This window comes from Gymnodraco acuticeps, unplaced genomic scaffold, assembly GCF_902827175.1.
Source record: "Gymnodraco acuticeps unplaced genomic scaffold, fGymAcu1.1, whole genome shotgun sequence".
NCBI classification, from domain to species: Eukaryota; Metazoa; Chordata; class Actinopteri; order Perciformes; family Bathydraconidae; genus Gymnodraco; species Gymnodraco acuticeps.
In genome coordinates this window covers 4665-25737 of record NW_022989830.1, presented here as the reverse complement: position 1 = coordinate 25737, position 21073 = coordinate 4665, and the positions used below count along the sequence as shown (strand labels likewise).

General features: G+C 39.2%; 1 protein-coding gene across 1 annotated transcript; it reads left to right on the top strand.

Moving 5' to 3' along the window:
* The first annotated feature begins 508 nt into the window (after positions 1-508).
* LOC117558264 (tetraspanin-8-like) lies at positions 509-20834 on the top strand. The gene is made up of 9 exons (XM_034234317.1): positions 509-675; positions 2796-2852; positions 13006-13125; positions 14008-14082; positions 16208-16303; positions 16812-16931; positions 17965-17997; positions 18096-18179; positions 20180-20834. Exons 1-9 carry the CDS (start codon positions 616-618, stop codon positions 20267-20269), a joined length of 735 nt encoding a protein of 244 aa, XP_034090208.1. The 5' UTR covers positions 509-615; the 3' UTR covers positions 20270-20834.
* Positions 20835-21073: the final 239 nt, after the last annotated feature.

The window sequence follows — 21073 nt, the reverse complement described above, 5'->3', positions numbered from 1 at the left end:
GGACACTAAAGAGTGACGCACACAGCTGGAGACCAGGGGACACTAAAGAGTGACGCACACAGCTGGGGCCGGAGTGCTCTTTAGTGTCCCCTGGTCTCCCCGTTGTGTGCGTCACTCTTTAGTGTCCCCTGGTTTCCGTTGTGTTTGAGCTTCTTGCTGCGTTTTGTATTTGCAGCATTTTAAAAAGTAAATAATGTCCCAAAAAAAGTTTGTTGTTTGGCCTTAAATATTCTTATCTGTTCACACAAAGCATATTCAATGGAAAAGATGCAATGCAACAAATGAGAAAAATGAACTAGATCAGAATCACTCTTGTGTGCAGATCTGTTCTGTGTCGTGCAGATCTGTTCTGTGTCGTGCAGATCTGTTCTGTGTCGTGCAGATCTGTTCTGTGTCGTGCAGATCTGATCTGTGTCGTGCAGATCTGTTCTATGTTGTGCAGATCTGAGTTCTCAGCATCAAAGCACATGCTCCTGCATACCAGCGCCATATAGACTGCTGTTGCATACCATCTCACAGACACACACCCTCTCACACACACACACCCTCTCACACACCCTCTGTGTTTCAGTGTCAGCACGCAGTTGCATCTCAGAGAAACTCTCAAAACTGAAGATGGGGAAAATTAACGGATGCATCAAATGCCTCTTTATCTTCTTCAATGTGGTGTTTGCAGTGAGTACAAATCTTTATGATTATTATTGCTCCTTTTTCTCAACGTTATTTTGTGTTTGGGCTAAAGGGTCAAAAGAGGGGGAAAGAGGTTCGGGTTAGCATTCGAAAAGAAAACCAAGTAAAATATTTTTATTGTAATTGTCTGTGTTTAAAGTTCAATTGATCGAAAGAAATCGAAATTGTAGTAATATGTTTTTTTTATTTATAAAAATAATTCTACAAAATGAAGATTGCAAGAAGTCACAACACTTTGATGAATTATTAGATTATTAGATTACATTGCATTTAGCTGACGCTTTTATCCAATATTTAGACAAGTGCGTTCGACCAATAAAATACAAACTAGAAGAAAACAGAATCATAAAGTACATCAGGTTTCATAGAGTTAAAACATTTCAAGTGCTACTCAACTGGCTGTAGATAAGCCAGCCCTTTATTAGTATATAAGTGTATAATAAGTTAATTAATATATATTTTAAAATTATTTCACTTGTTATTAAACAAAGATAGGGTTTTATCTGGTTGGGAACAAAAATGTAGAATCTAGAATTTATTTTTATTATGATGAAGAAAAACAGAAAGGATAGAGATTTGCTCAAAAGAAATACAAATATATATGTTTTTAGAATTTATTTGGTTTATTTATGGGTTTTCAAAACTCTTAAATTAAATTTCTTAATGTAAAAAAGCCTAAAACTATGATTTAATTGAAAATTAAGGCGTAAAACTTGAAGGCGTAAAACTTAAATGAAAGTAGTGAAGGATTCTTTATTTATGTATTACTCGTGTAACTCAAATGTCTACATCAGCGTTCAGTCATTTCCAGTAACTGCACAAAACAATGGCAGCCGGGTCGAGTTTCAGATGGTTTCTCTGTGTTTTGCTCGGAGCGCTGGAGAAAGGAAGAAGGAACTAAAGAGAGAGGGGGGTCTGAGGGGTGAGGGGCATTTAAGGTCTGGTTGTTTTTGAGGGAGAAGAGAAAAAAGCTATAAAACTGAACCTTTTCACCAAAACATGTGGGAAACTGAGCAAGAGAATAAAGCTGAATCAGGTTCTAGAATAAAAAAGCGCGAAAACATCAAAGAGATCTTTTCGCGCCCTTCATTCCACCTTTTTTATTTCACTTAGAAATAATGTTGTTCAGCTCGATCAGCTGGTTTTATCTTTGCTTGTTTTAGGCAGAAAGAATGAAAAGATTAACAAAAAAAATAAAGTTTGGAATTGTGCAAGGCAATAAAACTTATTGCACATTTCTTCACTTTTGATTGATTGATTGAAAAGTTTATTAACAGCTTGTATATTGGGTACAGTACAGTACAGCTCAAAACATACAATTGTTAAGGGGATGCAGACCAGAGAAAGACTTTCGTCTTGTTTACATCAGGGTCCTCCATTTCCAATTCATCATATCATTTAAGACATATAAGACATATTTGACATACAGATGGCTTATTTACAATTTACATACAGGTGTTTTTTTACATACAGATTGCTTATTTACAATTTTCATTTTAGATTTCGTTCTAATACATCCTAACCGGACATTTAAGACATACCAAGTCTACAGATATACAGTTAGTAACAGAGTCTAAAATGCGAGTATATACATAGATGGGGGGGGGGGGGACGCTGTCCATTGAAGGACAGGTTGAGATTTGTACCATTACCGGGGCCAGTTTTGCAATGCTCTCCTGTCCATCACACCCACTTTCCTTCCTTTTCAAACCAACACAATGTCTCCTGCCTCTCATATCTTTTTTGCAGCAGAGTAAATGCATCAGCTAATTGTATAATAAAAAAAGGTAATTTATTTACAACTTTCAAAAAAAGAATTGGGAGGAGCCGGAGAAAGTGATTTTAGTTTTTGGGTTCTATCTCCCTCTAGTGTCGAAAGGCAGGAATGACAGAAACGGGTACACACTTCAGGCATGGATAGGTAGAAATTTGCCATTTGTTTTTTTATTCCATTTAAATATATGTTAGTTTAATTTACAATTGGTTTAATTTCTTTCTAAATTGTTTACATGTTGTCTTTTATCCTCAATTTTCCAAAAATCTATATTGTTTGGCACTCTTCAGCCTCCATACCTGGCATTTTTAACATTTGATTCTGTCCTCAGATACTCGGCGGTGTGCTGGTCTACGGAGCAGTGCAGGCCACCCCCTTCAGCCACCAGGTAAACAACAACAACAACAACAACATCATAGATAGTGAATCCACAAAAGGTCCTACATTTTGGCTTTCGAAATGCAGACGTTTATTTGCATTTTAACATTTTAAATTGTCAGAAGTTTAAAAAGCCAAGATGAGCCTCTAACTTTATGAACGGCTGCCTTTTATGTCAATACGTAGATATCTCTCTGATACGTTTCTCCAAATGTAAACCTGACATTTTTCGATTCTGGATACATTTTTTCGGATTATTCCGACACCACATGACTGCAGGGCAAAAGCCATACCTCTAAATGTTAACAAAAGTGAAACATAAATATGCGTCTGCCTCGTGACTCTGATCCAGAATAGCTTCTTGCTTGGATAGGCTTCACTCTTCCACCAATTTTGATGAAAATGGTGCCTTTAGTTTTTCTGTAGTCCTGCTGACAAACCAAGCAAAAAAACGACTCTCCTTTTACTATAGAGTGGTACAGGGATGTCCTATTTCTGTAGTGGACCCTGAAGGTAGCATCTCCCTGGGGTTCGTACGGGTGCTTGAAATCCTTGAAAATGCTTGAAATTTGACGTGGTGTTTTCAAGGTTGGGGAAAGTGCTTGAATTTTGGGAATGGTGCTTGAAATTGAGATAAAGTGCTTGAAAATGTAAATGCTTTACTTTTACAATAAATTACTGTCTGACTGAATAGTTCGCTTTTTAGATTAAAAGAAAATAATTGCGTCGCTTCTACATAAAACAGCTCCGCTGGGGCCTTCCCGCGCTATGCGCGCGACCTGCAAGTGTTTGTGTTACGTGTGACCTGGGCATTCTGATGAGAGTGAGCGATGACTGTGTGCCAGGAGGTTGCAGTTTCAACGAGCGTTGGCTAGCAGAAGACAAATACAAGCCATGGCTAAGACGAGGGTCAAGCCCACGAGTAGCCTCCTGCAAAGTGTGCAACATAACGATGGGAGAGTCTGCGCTGACGAGCCACATGAAAGGTACGCCGTAGAAGCATTTTAGATTAGGCAGGGGACAATCATTTCAGAGGAGCGTAACCTATGTTATGTGCGTTACAGTCGCCATCGTGTGGTGTTCAGAGGATGAAGCACTCACGGCATTTCGTGTTATAGTCACGAAATATAATCTATTGATTCGACACAGAGCGATTTTGAAAGCAATGTATTTCTACTGGTAGTATGTTTCGTGCCTAAACCAAATGTGACTTGCTCTCTCGAAATCAGTCACATTGACCCGAAGACACATCTTCCTTTGTATTACTGGTCTGGGGGAAGCTCGCGTGTGTGTGTGTGTGTGTGTGTGTGTGTGTGTGTGTGTGTGTGTGTGTGTGTGTGTGTGTGTGTGTGTTTGTGTACCGGGGAAACACTCACAAGAAACACCGGCTGTTGTTATGCTTGCTGTGACGTTACATTAGTCCGTTCTCCGCTTGTAATTATGCCGAAGCTTCAAAGTTGTATTTTTCTGAATTTTCAGAAACAAGTTTAATATTCTGAAAGCCAATACTTTGTTTATTTGAAAACAGATGAAAACAAACTGTCTTTTATATAAAATTGAAGTATTATACAAGTAAAACTACATGTTGCTTTAATGCCATGTAATTGTAGAATGAACGCAGTCTTCCTTTGAAGAAGTATAAGTCAGGTGTCTTGAGTCGCATTACCTACAAATCATTGGACACATTTGTAAATATTATTTTCCACTTGTTTCCATTGTGAGGCTATTTCTATGCAGCTCTGCGTGATTTTCAGACTAATACACTACCAGAGGTGGAATAAGTACTCAGGTATTATACTTGAGTAAAAGTAGAAGTACTCAGGTCTTGAACTTAGTAAAAGTAGAAGTACTCAGATCCTGTACTTGAGTAAAAGTAGAAGTACTCAGGTATTGTACTTGAGTAAAAGTAGAAGTACTCAGATATTGTACTTGAGTAAAAGTAGAAGTACTCAGGTCTTGTACTTAGTAAAAGTAGAAGTACTCAGATCTTGTACTTGAGTAAAAGTAGAAGTACTCAGGTCTTGTACTTAGTAAAAGTAGAAGTACTCAGATCTTGTACTTGAGTAAAAGTAGAAGTACTCAGATCTTGTACTTGAGTAAAAGTAGAAGTACTCAGGTCTTGTACTTAGTAAAAGTAGAAGTACTCAGATCCTGTACTTGAGTAAAAGTAGAAGTACTCAGATCTTGTACTTGAGTAAAAGTAGAAGTACTCAGATCTTGTACTTGAGTAGAAGTACTCAGATATTGTACTTGAGTAAAAGTAGAAGTACTCAGATCCTGTACTTGAGTAAAAGTAGAAGTACTCAGATCTTGTACTTGAGTAAAAGTAGAAGTACTCAGATCTTGTACTTGAGTAAAAGTAGAAGTACTCAGATCTTGTACTTGAGTAAAAGTAGAAGTACTCAGATCTTGTACTTGAGTAAAAGTAGAAGTACTCAGATCTTGTACTTGAGTAAAAGTAGAAGTACTCAGATCTTGTACTTGAGTAAAAGTAGAAGTACTCAGATCTTATACTTGAGTAAAAGTAGAAGTACTCAGATCTTGTACTTGAGTAAAAGTAGAAGTACTCAGATCTTATAATTGAGTAAAAGTAGAAGTACTCAGATCTTGTTCTTGAGTAAAAGTAGAAGTACTCAGATCTTGTACTTGAGTAAAGGTAGAAGTACTCAGATCTTGTACTTGAGTAAAGGTAGAAGTACCAGAGTGTAGGAATACTCTGTTACAGTAAAAGTCCTGCATTCAAAATGTTCCTCAAGTAAAAGTAGAAAAGTATTCTCATCAAAATATAGTGAAAGACAGTAAAAGTAGTCGTTGTGCAGATTGGTCCATTTCAGAATAATATATTGATATGTTTTATAATGATTGATCATGAAAGTGTTCTCAAAGCTGGTGAAGGTGCAGCTAGTTTGAAGTACTTTGTATACTGCAGGGTAGCTGGTGGATTTACTCCAGGTGGAACTAAAGTCTGATTCAACACTTGATTAGATTTCAGATCATTCATCCACATCTGTGAAGTAACTAAAGGGATTAAATACATGTAGAGGAGTGAAAGTACACCATTTACCTCTGACTTGTGTTTACTGCCAACCTAAAAGTACCTCAACAATAGTAATCAATAATGTATTAAAAAGTTATTTGGCTGATTGTTGTATATCGGCTCAGACAGGTTATATGGGAGGCCCAGTCTACGACAGGTCACTCATTTTGAAATATTAAACTTACTTTTCTTTTCTTTAATTTTTCATCCTCGTGTAGAAGGCTATCACTTGTAGCACTTCTGGATTTGAAATCAAATATGAAGTGCTTTATAAATGGAACCCATTATTATTATTATCACGAAACACACATTTGGTTGTTTATAGCATAAAGAACATCTGAGTTAATGTGAGGTAGGGAAATAATCATTTGAGTATGTGTATATAAATATGTAATTTACAACAGCTGTAAGATGATTGAAAAGCTGGAAAATGCACCTTGAAAATGCTTGAATTTGACTTTGGAAAAGGTGTAAGCCTTTTTTAGCTCGGTTCAAATGTGATGGTTCATTTCATTGTCAATAAATCCCATGAAAAGACCAAAAACCAACCATTTCGTTTGACAAAACCTCAACATCTCTTCAGATTGTGTTAAACTACCGACCTTATCTCAACCAACAACCAAAAGCACTTTCAGATAACCATTGACCTCCAGACCAGGGGACAGGAAATGCTAAAAGGATGAGTCATTTCCTGGGTTTAGGACTCTTGGCAGTGGACAGGAATGAACTGCAGCCTTTTGCATCAGCGTTAGTTAGTTATAGCTGTAGCTCACTTTATATCTTTTGGGGTAATTTGTACAAAGAATCAAGCGTCTGGACTTTTTACAGAGATATAACAACACTACTCTGGGTTTACTAGAAGCATAAACTACAAGCGCTCCGACAGAAGTTGAACCAGAAACAGGGTTGTATTTCTGCCAGAGTTTGACATCTCGTGTGACAATCATCTTTTACAACTTCTCCATTACGGGATGTCTCCTGGCGGCAGATTTACCGTAACGTGACTCACAGAGTAAACCACTAAATGAGTCAGATGTGAACTACAAATAAAACAATAAGTTAAAACAGGTTCCAGAGTTTGTTTGTGTTGATTACTGTAAATACAAATAGTACCATTAAACAACCTTTTATAACCTCTTTCAGACGTAGGAATGTTAATTATGTCAAAGCTTTGAGTGAAAACCAAAGCAGCTGGTTTGTTACTTGGATAATCCTGCACACATCTGAACACCCCGTACCTGTTTAGAGATGTTTAAAACAAGTCAAGGTGAAGGATGGGGATGTTTATAAGGAAGGCCTGGCAGCTGCGTGAGACGTAGAGGAGGCTTTCAGTCCTTTTTGTTTTTAATGCAAAGCAGATGCAGCCTTCAGGAGATTTTCCATTCCACCTTTTCTGGGAGACGATGCAATCAGAGCAGAAATCAAACTTGGTGAGGGGGAAACTTCTGTGTGGCAATGCAGGAGGAGTCATCGACTCAAAGGAGGCACGGGGAGAGCAGGAGCTTTGAGGAGCTTCAGCCGGAGAATTCACAAAACAAGTCCAAGAGCCAGAGGTTCTGACTTCACGGTAGAGTTGCCACGTCAATTCTGAAGAACTCTACCCCAGACCCGTGTGTTTAGCTCAGAGAGAATCATCAACATGCTGCATAACAACATAGAACCATAACACCTCTATCAGCTGACGCCAGCAGGCAGGAGCAGGGAGACACAACACTGACACCTCATTCACACCAACGGTGTTTCAGGGCCGGTTCGGAGCTGGAGCTTGAAAAGCCCCGGGTTTTCCTCTTCACACCGCAGCGGAGCAGCCTCTTAGCTCCGGAATCCGGTTCGTTTCAAGCACCAACAAATTGTCCGGCTGGAGCAAAAGCACCGCATACGTCACACTTACGTCGAGGCGGGGGCAGGGGCGGGATCAACTCCTGAACAACAACAAGAAGCCGGCGTTGTATCCAGTTTGTACACAACGATGGAGAAACTTAACAAGCAGCAGTGGTCCACTGAAGAGACCAGCTACCTGCTGGGAATCTGGTACAGATTACAGAGGTACGGTACGCGGTTTGGCTTTATGAAGCAGGCACGCAAACGGTTACGTCATGACGCAAACGATGACGCAGCACCAGTCGGACTCTGGGCGGTGTGAAAAGAGCCGGAGCTAAACCGAAGAACCGGTTCTGAACCTGAAAAGCTCTAGCACGGAGCTTGAACCGGAGTTGCGTTGGTGTGAATGAGGTATCTGAGCAGCCAGGTTCCAACAGTTTCTCTCTTTTTATCAATTTTGATAACCTAAAAACCTTAGTCTAATAATATTTTGTTCAGTACTTAAATCAATGGGAATCTTCAGATTTGAGTGTGGACTTACACAACATCAATTACATCAATAACAATCACATTAAGAACAACATGATAAGATTGAGACATTCAATCACAATAGAAAAATCATCAGTGTTTGGAGCATCTTTTGTCAAAAGCATAATAAAATCACAGATACATAATAACAACAACATTTATTTTAAACTAATATGTTTTAACATTTACTCCTTAGTTCAATCAGGAGAGACGTGATGTATGGAATACATATTTATTATCGGTCACATTATATAAATGAAACATAATGATGACAGTTTATAACAAGTGAATGAAATGGTGTTTTGGCGATTAGGCCCAGGTTTTGTAGGATATCAATCGGGAAGGGAAGAACCGTTTCCGATGAACCCCCCTGGGTCTGGACACTGGTGGTGGTGATAAGTGGTTAGGTCCGGTTGGAAGGGAGAAGGTTAAGCTTGGCCCTGAGTTGAAAGCAGGAGGCGAAGGGGTGGAGGAGGGTTGCGTGTTGACACCTGGAAGACAGCCGATAGGAAAGGGGAGAGCATATATAGAGGGATTAACAGGTGCGATAATTAGGCTTGTAAATGGAGGGGAGTGATAGGTTAGCTGAGGAGTGGCGCTCCCTGTCATCTAGTGCAGGGAGCGAGTATTGCCATGACGTGCAATACGGAGTGATAGGTCTTCCTGTCTGAACTTGCGCTAAGCTTAATTTAATCTCATTTATCAAACTATAAAATCAAAACCAGCTTGCATTAAAGATTTACTTCAAGGCAATCACTAGTCAAGCATTTTAAACTTCAGGACCATAAGAGATCCAGCTCAGGTGTAAGACACTCTAATCTAATCAATCTGTGTTCTGCAAAATTGCACTGTCTTCAATTTAGGATTATATTTACGTTAGCTTCATTAAATATTAAATTAAAAGACTATGGCCTGATAACATAATTACATTACTTAAACTCTCAATCCTTATGTCATTTCATAATGTGAAGGGAAAAATGTAACAATTCTCAAAATGTTTAACAATCTGAAAAGGAAAAGTTAGGCAAATATTCAAAGACTTTTGTAAAACCTGGAATTAAACATAATCCAGTTTAGAAACAATGATTTTTCCTGGAATTTATATCATTTTCTGGGGATTATTATTGGATATTCTATTTTTTTAAATTGCCAACAAATCCAATGTTTGTGTCGGTCTATTCTTTCACCAGAGTATGAGCTGCTGTGTAAAGATAACTGTACGATGGCTCTACACCGGCAACAACACTAATATTAGTAGAAACACGCCGCTGTTTTAAAAACGATACATGGTTATGGCAAACGATTAAATGAATATATTCTGTCTGTCCATCTGGATGTGAAGCCTTTGAGAAAGTAGATAGAGAAGTAAACATTTACTACAATATGATATAAAGTGTAACAAAACTCATTACTTGTATATACTAGAATAAACAGTGATTTTGTCAACAGTTAATCAATAAGTGCCGGAAGATGTATTTACATCTATATGCAGCCTTAAAAACGAAAAAAATCAAAATGTACATTTTGAGTAGCTTTGGTGTAGATTCAGTGCTTCTCAAAGTGTGGTCCGTGGACCACTGGTGGTCCGTGAGCGCCCCCTAGTGGTCCGTGAGTATATTGGTAACATTTCACATTTGAAATAAATGAATAAATGTAAGTTTTCCGCACTCTCGCGGGAATATCTCCGCAATGGAGCGAGCTTAAGTTTCACTTTCGATTGCATGATATAGCCCAGCGCAACACCTTCGTCAAACATGTTGCCACTTGTTTGTACCATTTTCAGGCGATTTGTAATCTGTTCTAGAAAAACGATGTGATTTTGGATATTTGTGTTTTTTTATTGGTTAAGTGTCCTTGGTATGAAAACGTTTGAGAAACACTGGTGTAGAAGAATAATTGTCCACACCAGGATTTGATGGTATTTAAACATACTTATATAATTCACTCTTCAGTCGAGCACTACGTTTTGCAAGACGTATTTGCCAGAAACGCAGCTCTCAACATCGATTTCAGAACAAGCTGTTTCTGATCTAAGCTAGCCTGGCTAAGTAGCGTATTTTTCTCGGATGTTGATAAATGAATCATTTATCTTCAGAAGCAACATATTATTATTTGAAATGTGTTAGTTTAGGATAGACCCCTTGAAATGAACCATCATGTTTCAACGGGGTCTTAACATGGTACAAAAGCAAGACAGTTACAAAAAAAGCAAAACTAAATCACGTCACAAAACAACCAACAGACAAGACTACGATCACAACACAAACATTAACGGCCCGTCCACGCAGCGGCGTGCGTTGAAGCTTCCAACGCTTCTGCCATTCACTTTGGGTGACGTCACTTTTAGCCGAACTGCATTTTGGGAAGCGACGTGGAGCGTTGCTAGCGTTGCTCGCTTCAAAAGTTGAGCAATGTTCAACTTTTGATGCCTCGACGGAGGCGTCAGCCAATCGAATCATATGCCAGTACAAGCTCTAGCCAATCAAACCGCGTACTTGTATGTCCGGGGCGGGAGATTCATGTGATTGGTTGTTGGTCGAGTTTCAGACACGCCCGCCGGCAAGCGTCAACGCACGCCGCCGTGTGGACGGGCCGTAAGGATACAAATGTGGACATTAATACATGTTCCTAGTAGGGCTGTCCCGAATACCATTTTTCGGGCTCCGGATATTCAGTAGTAATCAGCAGCGAATATTCGGTGCGGAGAGATTTTTTTTTTTTTCATAACACGCTCCGAGACACCTGATAACACGCTGTTAAGCAGAAGCGCAGAAAGAGCATACTATTACGATTTATATGTATTTATTGTCTCAGTACTCGCACACATTAAAACTAAATGTGTCCTCTGCATGTAACCCAGCGCAGCGCAGCGCCCGGGGACCAAATCTGGCTCCAAACTCCGTCTATAACGTTTTACAACCTGAAGATACAAAACACATATTTCTGTTATAACAATACTTTTAATAACATAGCCGTAACAGTCGGCCTAACAGGTAACACTTGTTACCGATACAGTCAACAGTATTTAAATAAATGAAGAACGGAAAACAAATGAACGAACTGTAGCCAATAATTGCCTTAGCCCCAGATGTTCCACATTGCTCCTATTATTTTCACTATTCGGATCAAATTGAAAAACTAATATAAAAAAACAATTCGCTTGCTTGCAACTATTTTCCAAGCAGAGTAAGAGCACGATTTTACCATGTGTAACGTTACTGTTTAAACGGCGGATAAAGCAGCTTCACCATGGCAACTTGACAACAGCTAAGCTAAGCTAGGCTAGTACTTACAGCAGGGGTAGCCAACACGGTGCCCGCGGGCACTCAGTCGCCCGCAGGGGCAACGGGAGGCGCCCGCCGGGCACGTTCTAAAAATAGCTCGCCAAGAAAATCCAAAATGTAAAAAATACACAAAACAAAAAACGAAATGTAATTAAAAGAATCTACCCCATGCAAACGAAACCTAAATCATAGCGAACTCTATCTACTTACTACAACTCTATATCTATCTAACACCCCTCCTCCCCCCACCCCCACAATGAATATCGACCAATCACGTTCTTGCTTGATTTGCGGGACCAGCGTTGCAGTCGGGAAGAAAAGCAATGTGGCACCTCCCCGCTGATTTTCCTTCTGGCAGAATCTACACATCAGCCCCATTGAACAGCCTATCATGCAGCCTATACAGCACATGAGGGCCAGAGCTTTACTGTGTGTGTTGTAACTTGCATATATTTATTCCACTTGACGCACACACACGCATGGCGTAATCTCCAGGGGGGACAGGGGGGGGGACATGTCCCCAGCACTTTTCGAAATCCCGTTTGTGTCCCCCCACTTTACAAATATGTTTATTATTATTTTTTAACGCAAGCCGTCATCGCCACGGAGGAGCACACAACCTGTGTGTGTGTGTGTGTGTGTGTGAGAGAGCACCCCTTTATTAATATAGATAAAGTAAGAAATCCTTCCTATGTGTGCTATAGGACAGTAAACAGTTTAAAAGGGGAGTGATTAGTAAAATATGCATAAAGTAAAAGAAAGAATGCTAACTAGGTAACACAAGATATGAATAAACCAGTTGAAATGATTTGTTATTTGTTGTGATCATATCCTAAAGATGTTTGGATTATTGAAAAGTATATACAGCTCTCTTTCATCTGAGAGTGGAGAGCTGTGTCCATAAATTCATTTTGTGCTCAAAGTGCACCAGATTGATGCATTTCACTTCAACATTTAAAAAAAAAAATCTTCCCAGGGGTGCATGCCCCCGGACCCCCCTAGAGAGGAGGTGAGGTCCCCCCTAGAGGAGGTGAGGACCCCCTAGAGGAGGTGAGGACCCCCTAGAGGAGGTGAGGACCCCCCTAGAGGAGGTGAGGACCCCCCAGAGGAGGTGAGGTCCCCCCTAGAGGAGGTGAGGACCCCCCTAGAGGAGGTGAGGACCCCCCAGAGGAGGTGAGGTCCCCCCTAGAGGAGGTGAGGACCCCCCAGAGGAGGTGAGGACCCCCCTAGAGGAGGTGAGGACCCCCCAGAGGAGGTGAGGTCCCCCCTAGAGGAGGTGAGGACCCCCCAGAGGAGGTGAGGACCCCCCTAGAGGAGGTGAGGTCCCCCCTAGAGGAGGTGAGGTCCCCTGAAGAGAGGAGAAGAGAGGTGATGTGTTCCCTGAACAGCACTTTGTTCCACTGAAGTTGTTTTAAATGTGCTCTATAAGTAAATAGAGAGACTGAGGATGAACTATGGGCCCATCTGTGACCTTGTGTTGTCCTGTTTTCCAGGTAACGGCGGTGGGGGGTCCGAGTCTGGCCTGGAGTTGGGTGTTTGCCCTCGGTGTCCTCATCCTCCCTGTCTTGGGAATCGTTGCTGCATGCATGGAGAAAGAACTCGTCTTCAAAATAGTACGTACAAGATGTGAAACTGAGGAAGAATTCATGTTGTTTTGTTTGTCTGACTGTTTTTTGTTTGTTTTTTACTCCTGTTTTTCTGGAAAGCGACTCTCTGTGCCCTGAAAGGCGGATATATTATTATATTATATTATTATTATTATATATTATATTATTATATATTATTATATATTATATTATATATTATATTATTATTATATTATATTATTATTATTATTATATATTATTATATTATAATTATTATATTAATATTATTATATATTATATTATTATTATTCATCTATTCTTATTATGATTATTCTATTATATTATCTTCTTATTCTTATATATTCTATCTTTATTATTCTTCTATTTCTTATTTCTCTATCTTCTTCTTATATCTTAATTTACTCTTCTTCTCTCTTCTCTTTCTTCATTTCATTCTATCTCTCTTTATATTCTTCTTCTTTCTATCTTCCTTATCTTCTCGTATCTCTTTATTCTTCTTATTCTTCTCTCTCTTCTAGCTTATCTCTTCTCCTTCTTATATCTTTCTCTTCTTCTTCTTCTCTTCTTCTCTTCTCTATTCTTCTTCTTCTCTTCTCCTCTTCTCTCTTGTCTCTTCTCTTCTCTATTCTTCTCTCTCTTCTCCTTCTCTCTTCTTCTTATCTTCTCTTCCCTTCTTCTTCTCCTTCTCTTCTTCTTCTTCTCTCTCTTATCTTCTTCTTCTTCTCTTCCTTCTTTCTTCTATCCTTCTTTTCTCTCTTTCTTCCTCTCTTCTTCTTCTCTTTATATTATTATATATATTATTATATATATTATATTATTATATGATGACACTAATTTGTCTTTAGATTAACCACCATATCTAACAGAGTGTTCTGACATTGATAACAGTTTGCAGGCTTCATGGTGGCGGGAATGATCATCATGCTGATCTTTGGCATTGTTGTCGTTGTCTCAAGAAACAAGGTAATCTGTTTATCCAGCTCTCTACTTTCGCAATGCTATTTCTACCTCCATGTGACTTCCTCTATATCTAACTGACTTCATGCTTATATTATCTTTATCTACCTTGATGCTAACGTGCTGTCTATAACCAACCCAGTCTTACGGCATGTCGTGTTATAGTCACGACATGTAATCTATTGATTCGTGTTCACCAACACCATTTCCCCTTTTTTCGTGTCACAGAACGATTTTAAAAAGCAATGTATTTCTATTGGTAGTGTGTTTCGTGCCTGCGTCTTTTGGTCCGGTCGGGTCTTGGAAGACCGGAAGCTGTGGGGTTCATAAAAACATTTTCTTACTCAATATCAAGCCACGATTATTGTTTTTATTTTAAATCGTATAATGTCTGACTTTTTTTGCCGTCCGCGAGGAAAATAAATGATGCCTCAGAAAATACTGAAATCTGTATTTTTTTAAATCTTTTTTTCCTTCTAATTTGTTATTCTTTTCTAAATAACACACTGTTATTTACTCACCAATAACACACTGTTATTTACTCACCAATAACACACTGTTATTTACTCACTAATAACACACTGTTATTCACTCACCAATAACACACTGTTATTTACTCACCAATAACACACTGTTATTTACTCACTAATAACACACTGTTATTTACTCACCAATAACACACTGTTATTTACTCACCAATAACACACTGTTATTTACTCACTAATAACACACTGTTATTTACTCACCAATAACACACTGTTATTTACTCACCAATAACCACACTGTTATTTACTCACCAATAACACACTGTTATTTACTCACCAATAACACACTGTTATTTACTCACCAATAACACACTGTTATTCACTCACCAATAACACACAAGTATCCTTGTTTTTATTTGTTTAATTCTATAATCTTGGGCTTTTTTGGCGTCCGTCAGGAACTGAATTTCAAAATAAAATAACCGGAAACAGACGTAGGCCTATAAGGGACATTTCGAGCATCATTGCGATACACACCCACTAGGGCTAAACGATTAATCGATTTTAAATCGAAATTGCGATTCGAAATGATGCGATTATCAAATCACAAAGTCTGCGATTTTTTTAACATTTATTTTTTTAACTTTTATTTTTTATATATATTTTTTCTTCTTGTGTGTCAGTCATCCACACCAATCAGAAGTGCTGTGCTCCAAATGTACCAGCCATTGTTAACCAATCAGAAGTGCTGTGCTCCACATGTACCAGCCATTGTTAACCAATCAGAAGTGCTGTGCTCCACATGTACCAGCCATTGTTAACCAATCAGAAGTGCTGTGCTCCACATGTACCAGCCATTGTTAACCAATCAGAAGTGCTGTGCTCCACATGTACCAGCCATTGTTAACCAATCAGAAGTGCTGTGCTCCACATGTACCAGCCATTGTTAACCAATCAGAAGTGGCCCATGATAGAAGGTGATAGACAGATTGATTATTGATTATAAAGCCAATGAAAACATACTTCAGCATTTTATATTTAAGCTTTTCAGCTAGTAGATGTTACAACACTACACTTTTCTTTAAATGGTGCTCGAACTTGATGCTAGTTTAAGTTGATTTTCCAACACAGTCTCACAGCATTTCGTGTTATAGTCACGAAATGAATCTATTGATTCGTGTTCACCAACACGATTTCGCCATTTTTTTAGTGTCACACAGAACGATTTTAAAAGCAATGTGAATAATAATTTCAGTTATCTGGGGGACTGAGCCATTTCTTTTCCTCGGGGACGGCAAAAAAATCCGACATTATAGAATTTAAAATAAAAGGGTTAGGCTTAGGGTAAGATATTGAGTAAGACATCTTTTTTATGAACCCCACAGCTTCCGGTCTTCCAAGACCCGACCGGACAAAAAGCCATGGGGCAGGCACGAAACACACTACCAATAGAAATACATTGCTTTTAAAATCGCTGTGTGACTCGAAAAAAATGTGAAAATCGTGTTGGTGAACACGAATCAATAGATTACATTAATTTCGTGACTATAACACAAAATGCCGTGAGACCGGGTTGGACTTTCTTAACATTCTTTAAACCTTCTCTCTCGGTCTTGATGCTAATGTTGTTGTTTGTTTTATTATAGCTGAAGGATTCTTTGGACACCGCCTCCGCTGAAGTGGCAAAGCCTTTCATGGAAGACAAAGAAATGAAATCGATGCTAATGAGATTCGAAGAGGGTGTAAATGCACTTTTAAAATCTTTCAAATGTAGTCTAGCTAACCTAAAACACGGTTCTTCTAGGATGAATGCTTTCCAATGTACGTTAGAGGAAGTAAATAGATCTCTTTTTTTTAAATGAAGGGTTGTACATTGATGCTTACATTACAGTTACATTCATATTTGATAAAAACTCACTGTACATTTTACATTTATATTCAATGTAATGTTTAATATTCCATTCCTTACACACTTAATATATATAACTTCCTGCTTTATATTTTGTTAATCTAAATTTGTATTTCAACGTGTATATTTTCTACTGTTTTTACATTTTGGATTGTTTATTTCTAGTCTTTTCATTCCTCTAATGTACACGGCCTTGTCTTTTTATGCTGCTGCAATGCAAACAAATCACAAATCGGGATCCATTAAGTACTTCTTATCTTAACCCATTAGAAGCATTGGAAATGGATAGTTCCCAGGCTAAATTCCCACCTTGTGTAACCTTTTGTCTCGTATGTTTTCAGGCCCAATGCTGTGGTGTAGTCAGCTCCAGCGACTGGGGAAACAACATCTCTCGGTCCTGTGAGTGCAAGATGCAACATACAGGATTCCCCTTTGCGTCCGGATGTAAAGACAAACCTGTGGTAGGTTTTGTTAAATGAAAGACCAGGTCTATAAATATACTGTATAGGTAATCAGTCAGCCCCATTTAGTTCTTGTGCAAAACTTAACGCCACTTTTACCTCACTAACGACCAAATCATCTGGAAGCTGTGTATGATTTTAGGTAATGATGGTAGTCGTGGATGGTCTATGAGTTGCCATTCGAGCTTCTTCCGTCCACATAAGGAACAGATTAAGATATTGAATCCTATATCCCTAAAACACTATGGCAGTTGTGTGTTTGAGTTTCTTTAAAACTCTAAACAGTGATTCATGAGGGTAATACCTCATGAATCACAATTCTCAGTATTGCTTAGAAAGTCAAAGTTGTCTGAGTAAAGCAAGAAGGAGTTATCATCACAGGATCAGAACATAACATATACTCTTAAAGATGAACTGTTGCATTACCTAGGGCAGGGTGTCAAGCTCAATTTCAACTCAGGCCACATTAGCATCATGGTTGCACTCATAGGGCCGGTTTTATATATAAGACTATATAAGAATAAATATATAAATATTTAATATATATAAAATAATGTATTATATTACATTATTGCCTCTGCATTGGTTTATTATCGGATAGGGTAATAACTAAGCAGAAGTCTGGGCAAACAATTGCAAGTCTCTTCAGTGCGCATGTCACAAAATGATTTAAAAAGAAAAGCCAAATTCTGGAAAAACAAAAACAAAAAAGCAACATTTTGAAAAAAAAAGACATATTTGAGATGCATTGTGGGACATGTAGTTTATGGGCAATGTGCTTCTGTAAAGCGGCATGTGGGGCCACATGAAATGAAGTCGCGGGCCGGATTTGGCCCCCGGGCCTTGAGTTTGACACCCCTGACCTAGGGTGTTCATGTATTTACAGGTTTAGTTAATACAGTAAAGGTTTATTAAGGGAGTGGGATGCCTTAAATGACCTCTTGACGATGTGTGGTTCACTTCTGTTTAAATGCAGGTATAGCTGTTTTTGAACACTTGTTTATGACTTTCTGTACCTTTGTTTTTCTTGCAGGGAACCTTCGGCCCAGACCAGATCTACGCGACGGTATTCAATCAATTAACCAAGACACCAAGACACCATCCAGTTCTCCTTCCTGTGACGTTTCCAGATAATGACCCTTTCTCCATCTTTTTCTCCTGCAGAGCTGCAGCGGTGTTATCTTTGGGTTTTTCGATATCTTTTTCAAGATCTTTATGGGCTTCTGCTTCACGTTTGCAATCCTCGCAGTAAGTTTCTTATTTATTCTTCTTTTTTGTCCGTGTTGATGGATTCGGCTCCATTCAGCAGCGTTTCGCCGCCAACCGTAACAGCTCGGGTTGACTTCGACACATTGCTTTGCTATTCCATTTCATTTAAGGTCTAACTAATTCATTGGACCTAGCAAACCACAAAGTCATTTTTTCTCCTAGTCTTCAGTCGAAGTTCTAAACGTAACATTTGGAGGTCTTAAGAAGTTGTTGTGTTTTGAGAAAAGTCAGCAAATTTCACATGAACGCATGATTATAGGTAGGGATGCTCCGATCGATCGGTCAGTAGAGAGAGTATCGGCCGATCTCGATCGGTCACCGATCGAGATCGGCCGATACTCTCTCTGCCGATCGATCGGTGCTCTCTAAACATGCCGATCGCGAGAGCCGATCGCATGACGTAAAATACATGACACTTTTCTCTGTGAGCGGCAAAACAAGCTCGCCAACATGGCTTCACCGGTCTGGCATTATTTTAAGGTGTCTGAAAAAGACAGTAAAATAGCGGAATGCAACGTGAAGCAGAAATCCTGCAGCTCCGCCCGCCGGACAGGTGAGCGCAGCGAAACACACAAGAGTTAGACCTAACACACTTAGCTATTTTATCTACCTCTGGAACTAGCTACACTAGTTATAAATATATTTATTCTTCACTGTCGGGTCACTCATTACTGGATCAGTGAGCTGAGATACTGACAGGCTGTCAGAGAGAGAGAGGGAGGGAGAGAGGAAAAGAGAGCGCTTCCGCTCATCTCTCCCGTGTTATTCTCCAAAATGAATGTAAACTTGAATAATGTACATCATTTGAATGTAATAATTAAGTTGATTGTTGTTTGTGGAAGCTCCAGAGAATGAGCATTAACTGAGTTTAAAACATCACTTTCAATGGAAGATTTAAAGTTTAAATCTTCCATTTAGGCCCCGCCCACTCGATCGGATCAGCGATCGGTGATCGGCCCCGAAATTGGCGATCGGAGCATCCCTAATTATAGGTTATTGATTATAGGTTATTAATTATAGGAGATTACAAAAAAATAACCAAACCTTGGACACAATGAGTAATAGGTTGGGTTTGTTCAACACAATACTTCCTGGAATACTTTTTTATTTAATTGTTTTGTTGAATTGTTCTGTTTTTTGTTTTATTTATTTTTATTAAGTATTCCAGTAATGTTTGTTGCATGTTTTTATTTGATTGTATGTATTGTCTTTAGGTTGACCAGGGACTACAGATGAAAAATAGCCTCTTGGCTAACTCTGGCACATGTATAGAAATGTTGTCCCTGTTAAATAAATGAATAATAATTTAAAGAACGAGATCGCGGATACAAGCGGCCGAGATGGGTTTTCTCCGCAGGGTGGCTGAAGTTCGGTCATCAGGGAGGGACTCGGAGTTGAGCCGCTCCTCCTTCGCGTCGAAAGGAGCCAGTTGAGGTGGTTCGGGCACCTAGTTAGGATGCCACCTGGGCGCCTCCCTAGGGAGGTGTTCCAGGCACGTCCAGCTGGGAAGAGACCAAGGGGTAGACCTAGGACCAGGTGGAGGGATTATATCTCTTCGCTGGCCTGGGAGCGCCTTGGGATCCCCCAGTCAGAGCTGGTTGATGAGGGGAAAGGAACGTTTGGGGCTCTCTGCTGGAACTGCTACCCCCGAGACCCGACCACGGATAAGCGGGAGAAGATGGATGGATAAAAAAAATAATAATAAAAGGAAATAATATTAAAGAGGGGTCGGAATTTCCCCTATTGTTGATGATTGATTTGATTTAACAGCAATGTTAATGTTGCAGTTGGACCTCAACATAACCGAAGTAAATGTAGAATTTGTTGTTATTAATTCGGAGCAAGTTAGTTACGAGGTAAAACGCTTCATGGGGCAAAAATAAGTGGATTTTAAATTTGCTTACCTTTTTATTTTTCTCTTCCGCAATAGTGTCTTCTGATTGGTCTGTTTTTTAACCGTCTTCCTGTGTTTTTTCCAGCTGCTGGCCCTGCTGATGAGCGTCCTGATGATCCATCTGATCAGAAAGCACGACAGCGGAGGATCGTCCATGGCCATGAAGAGCTACTAGAGAACGCTCCTCTCGTGACCTCTGACCTTTCACTGGAGGCCTTACTTTACCTTTCATATTATATCTTCTCCTGACATGTGGTTCAGGAAAACTGCTTTATTACTTTCAGCTTTTTGTACTGAGGAGAATGGAACTTGAGTTGCAAAACATTTATTTTTGTAATCGCTCTTGTGTGTTTTGATCGTTTGCTGTATTATAGTTATAGAATAGTGGTATTGGGTAAACGTCAGGAACTTCTTCTGGATCCAAGAAACCCAGTTCCCACGCTTTATTTGTACGTTTATGAGCATCTCATTTGCTTAAAGAATTATTGCCAATTTAACCTTTAACTCTAAGAAAAATTACAAATGAAGTGTCCATATCGATGTTTCGATGGTCAGTGATTGTAAGACATTTCTGAAGTTATCATTAGGAAACAGTTTAAGGTGAATGCCGCCACCTACTGTCCAGAGTGTGTAACGTCATGCCTGAAAGATGATTACTCTGAGGATAAAACAAACAAACCTTTATTCTAGATATTAATCCTGTATTGTTGTGATACTTGAATAAAGCCATTCGGACCTGACGTTGTTATTTCCTGATCTAATAACCCTTTTGTGCTCCACTCTCTTCCCATTGCTTTAGACTCAGTGAGTATCATGGATCCAGTGTGTCCTCATCGAAACCTGGACAAAATAACATGTTCTAAAGTTGCCGGGAACATTTTACAGACTTTAGTTAATAATTTAGTTATAAACTCTACTCTTTATGTGGTTTTTCCAGATATGTGATCATTTCATTAGTCCTTGCTGTGAAACTGATTTA

Bases quoted from the DNA above. Each gene is read 5' to 3' on its own strand.
- LOC117558264 (XM_034234317.1), top strand. From the start codon at position 616: ATGGGGAAAATTAACGGATGCATCAAATGCCTCTTTATCTTCTTCAAT. The intron at 2,853-13,005 runs GTAAACAACAAC...CCTGTTTTCCAG, and splicing joins CCACCCCCTTCAGCCACCAG to GTAACGGCGGTGGGGGGTCC. The intron at 16,932-17,964 runs GTAGGTTTTGTT...TTTTTCTTGCAG, and splicing joins GATGTAAAGACAAACCTGTG to GGAACCTTCGGCCCAGACCA.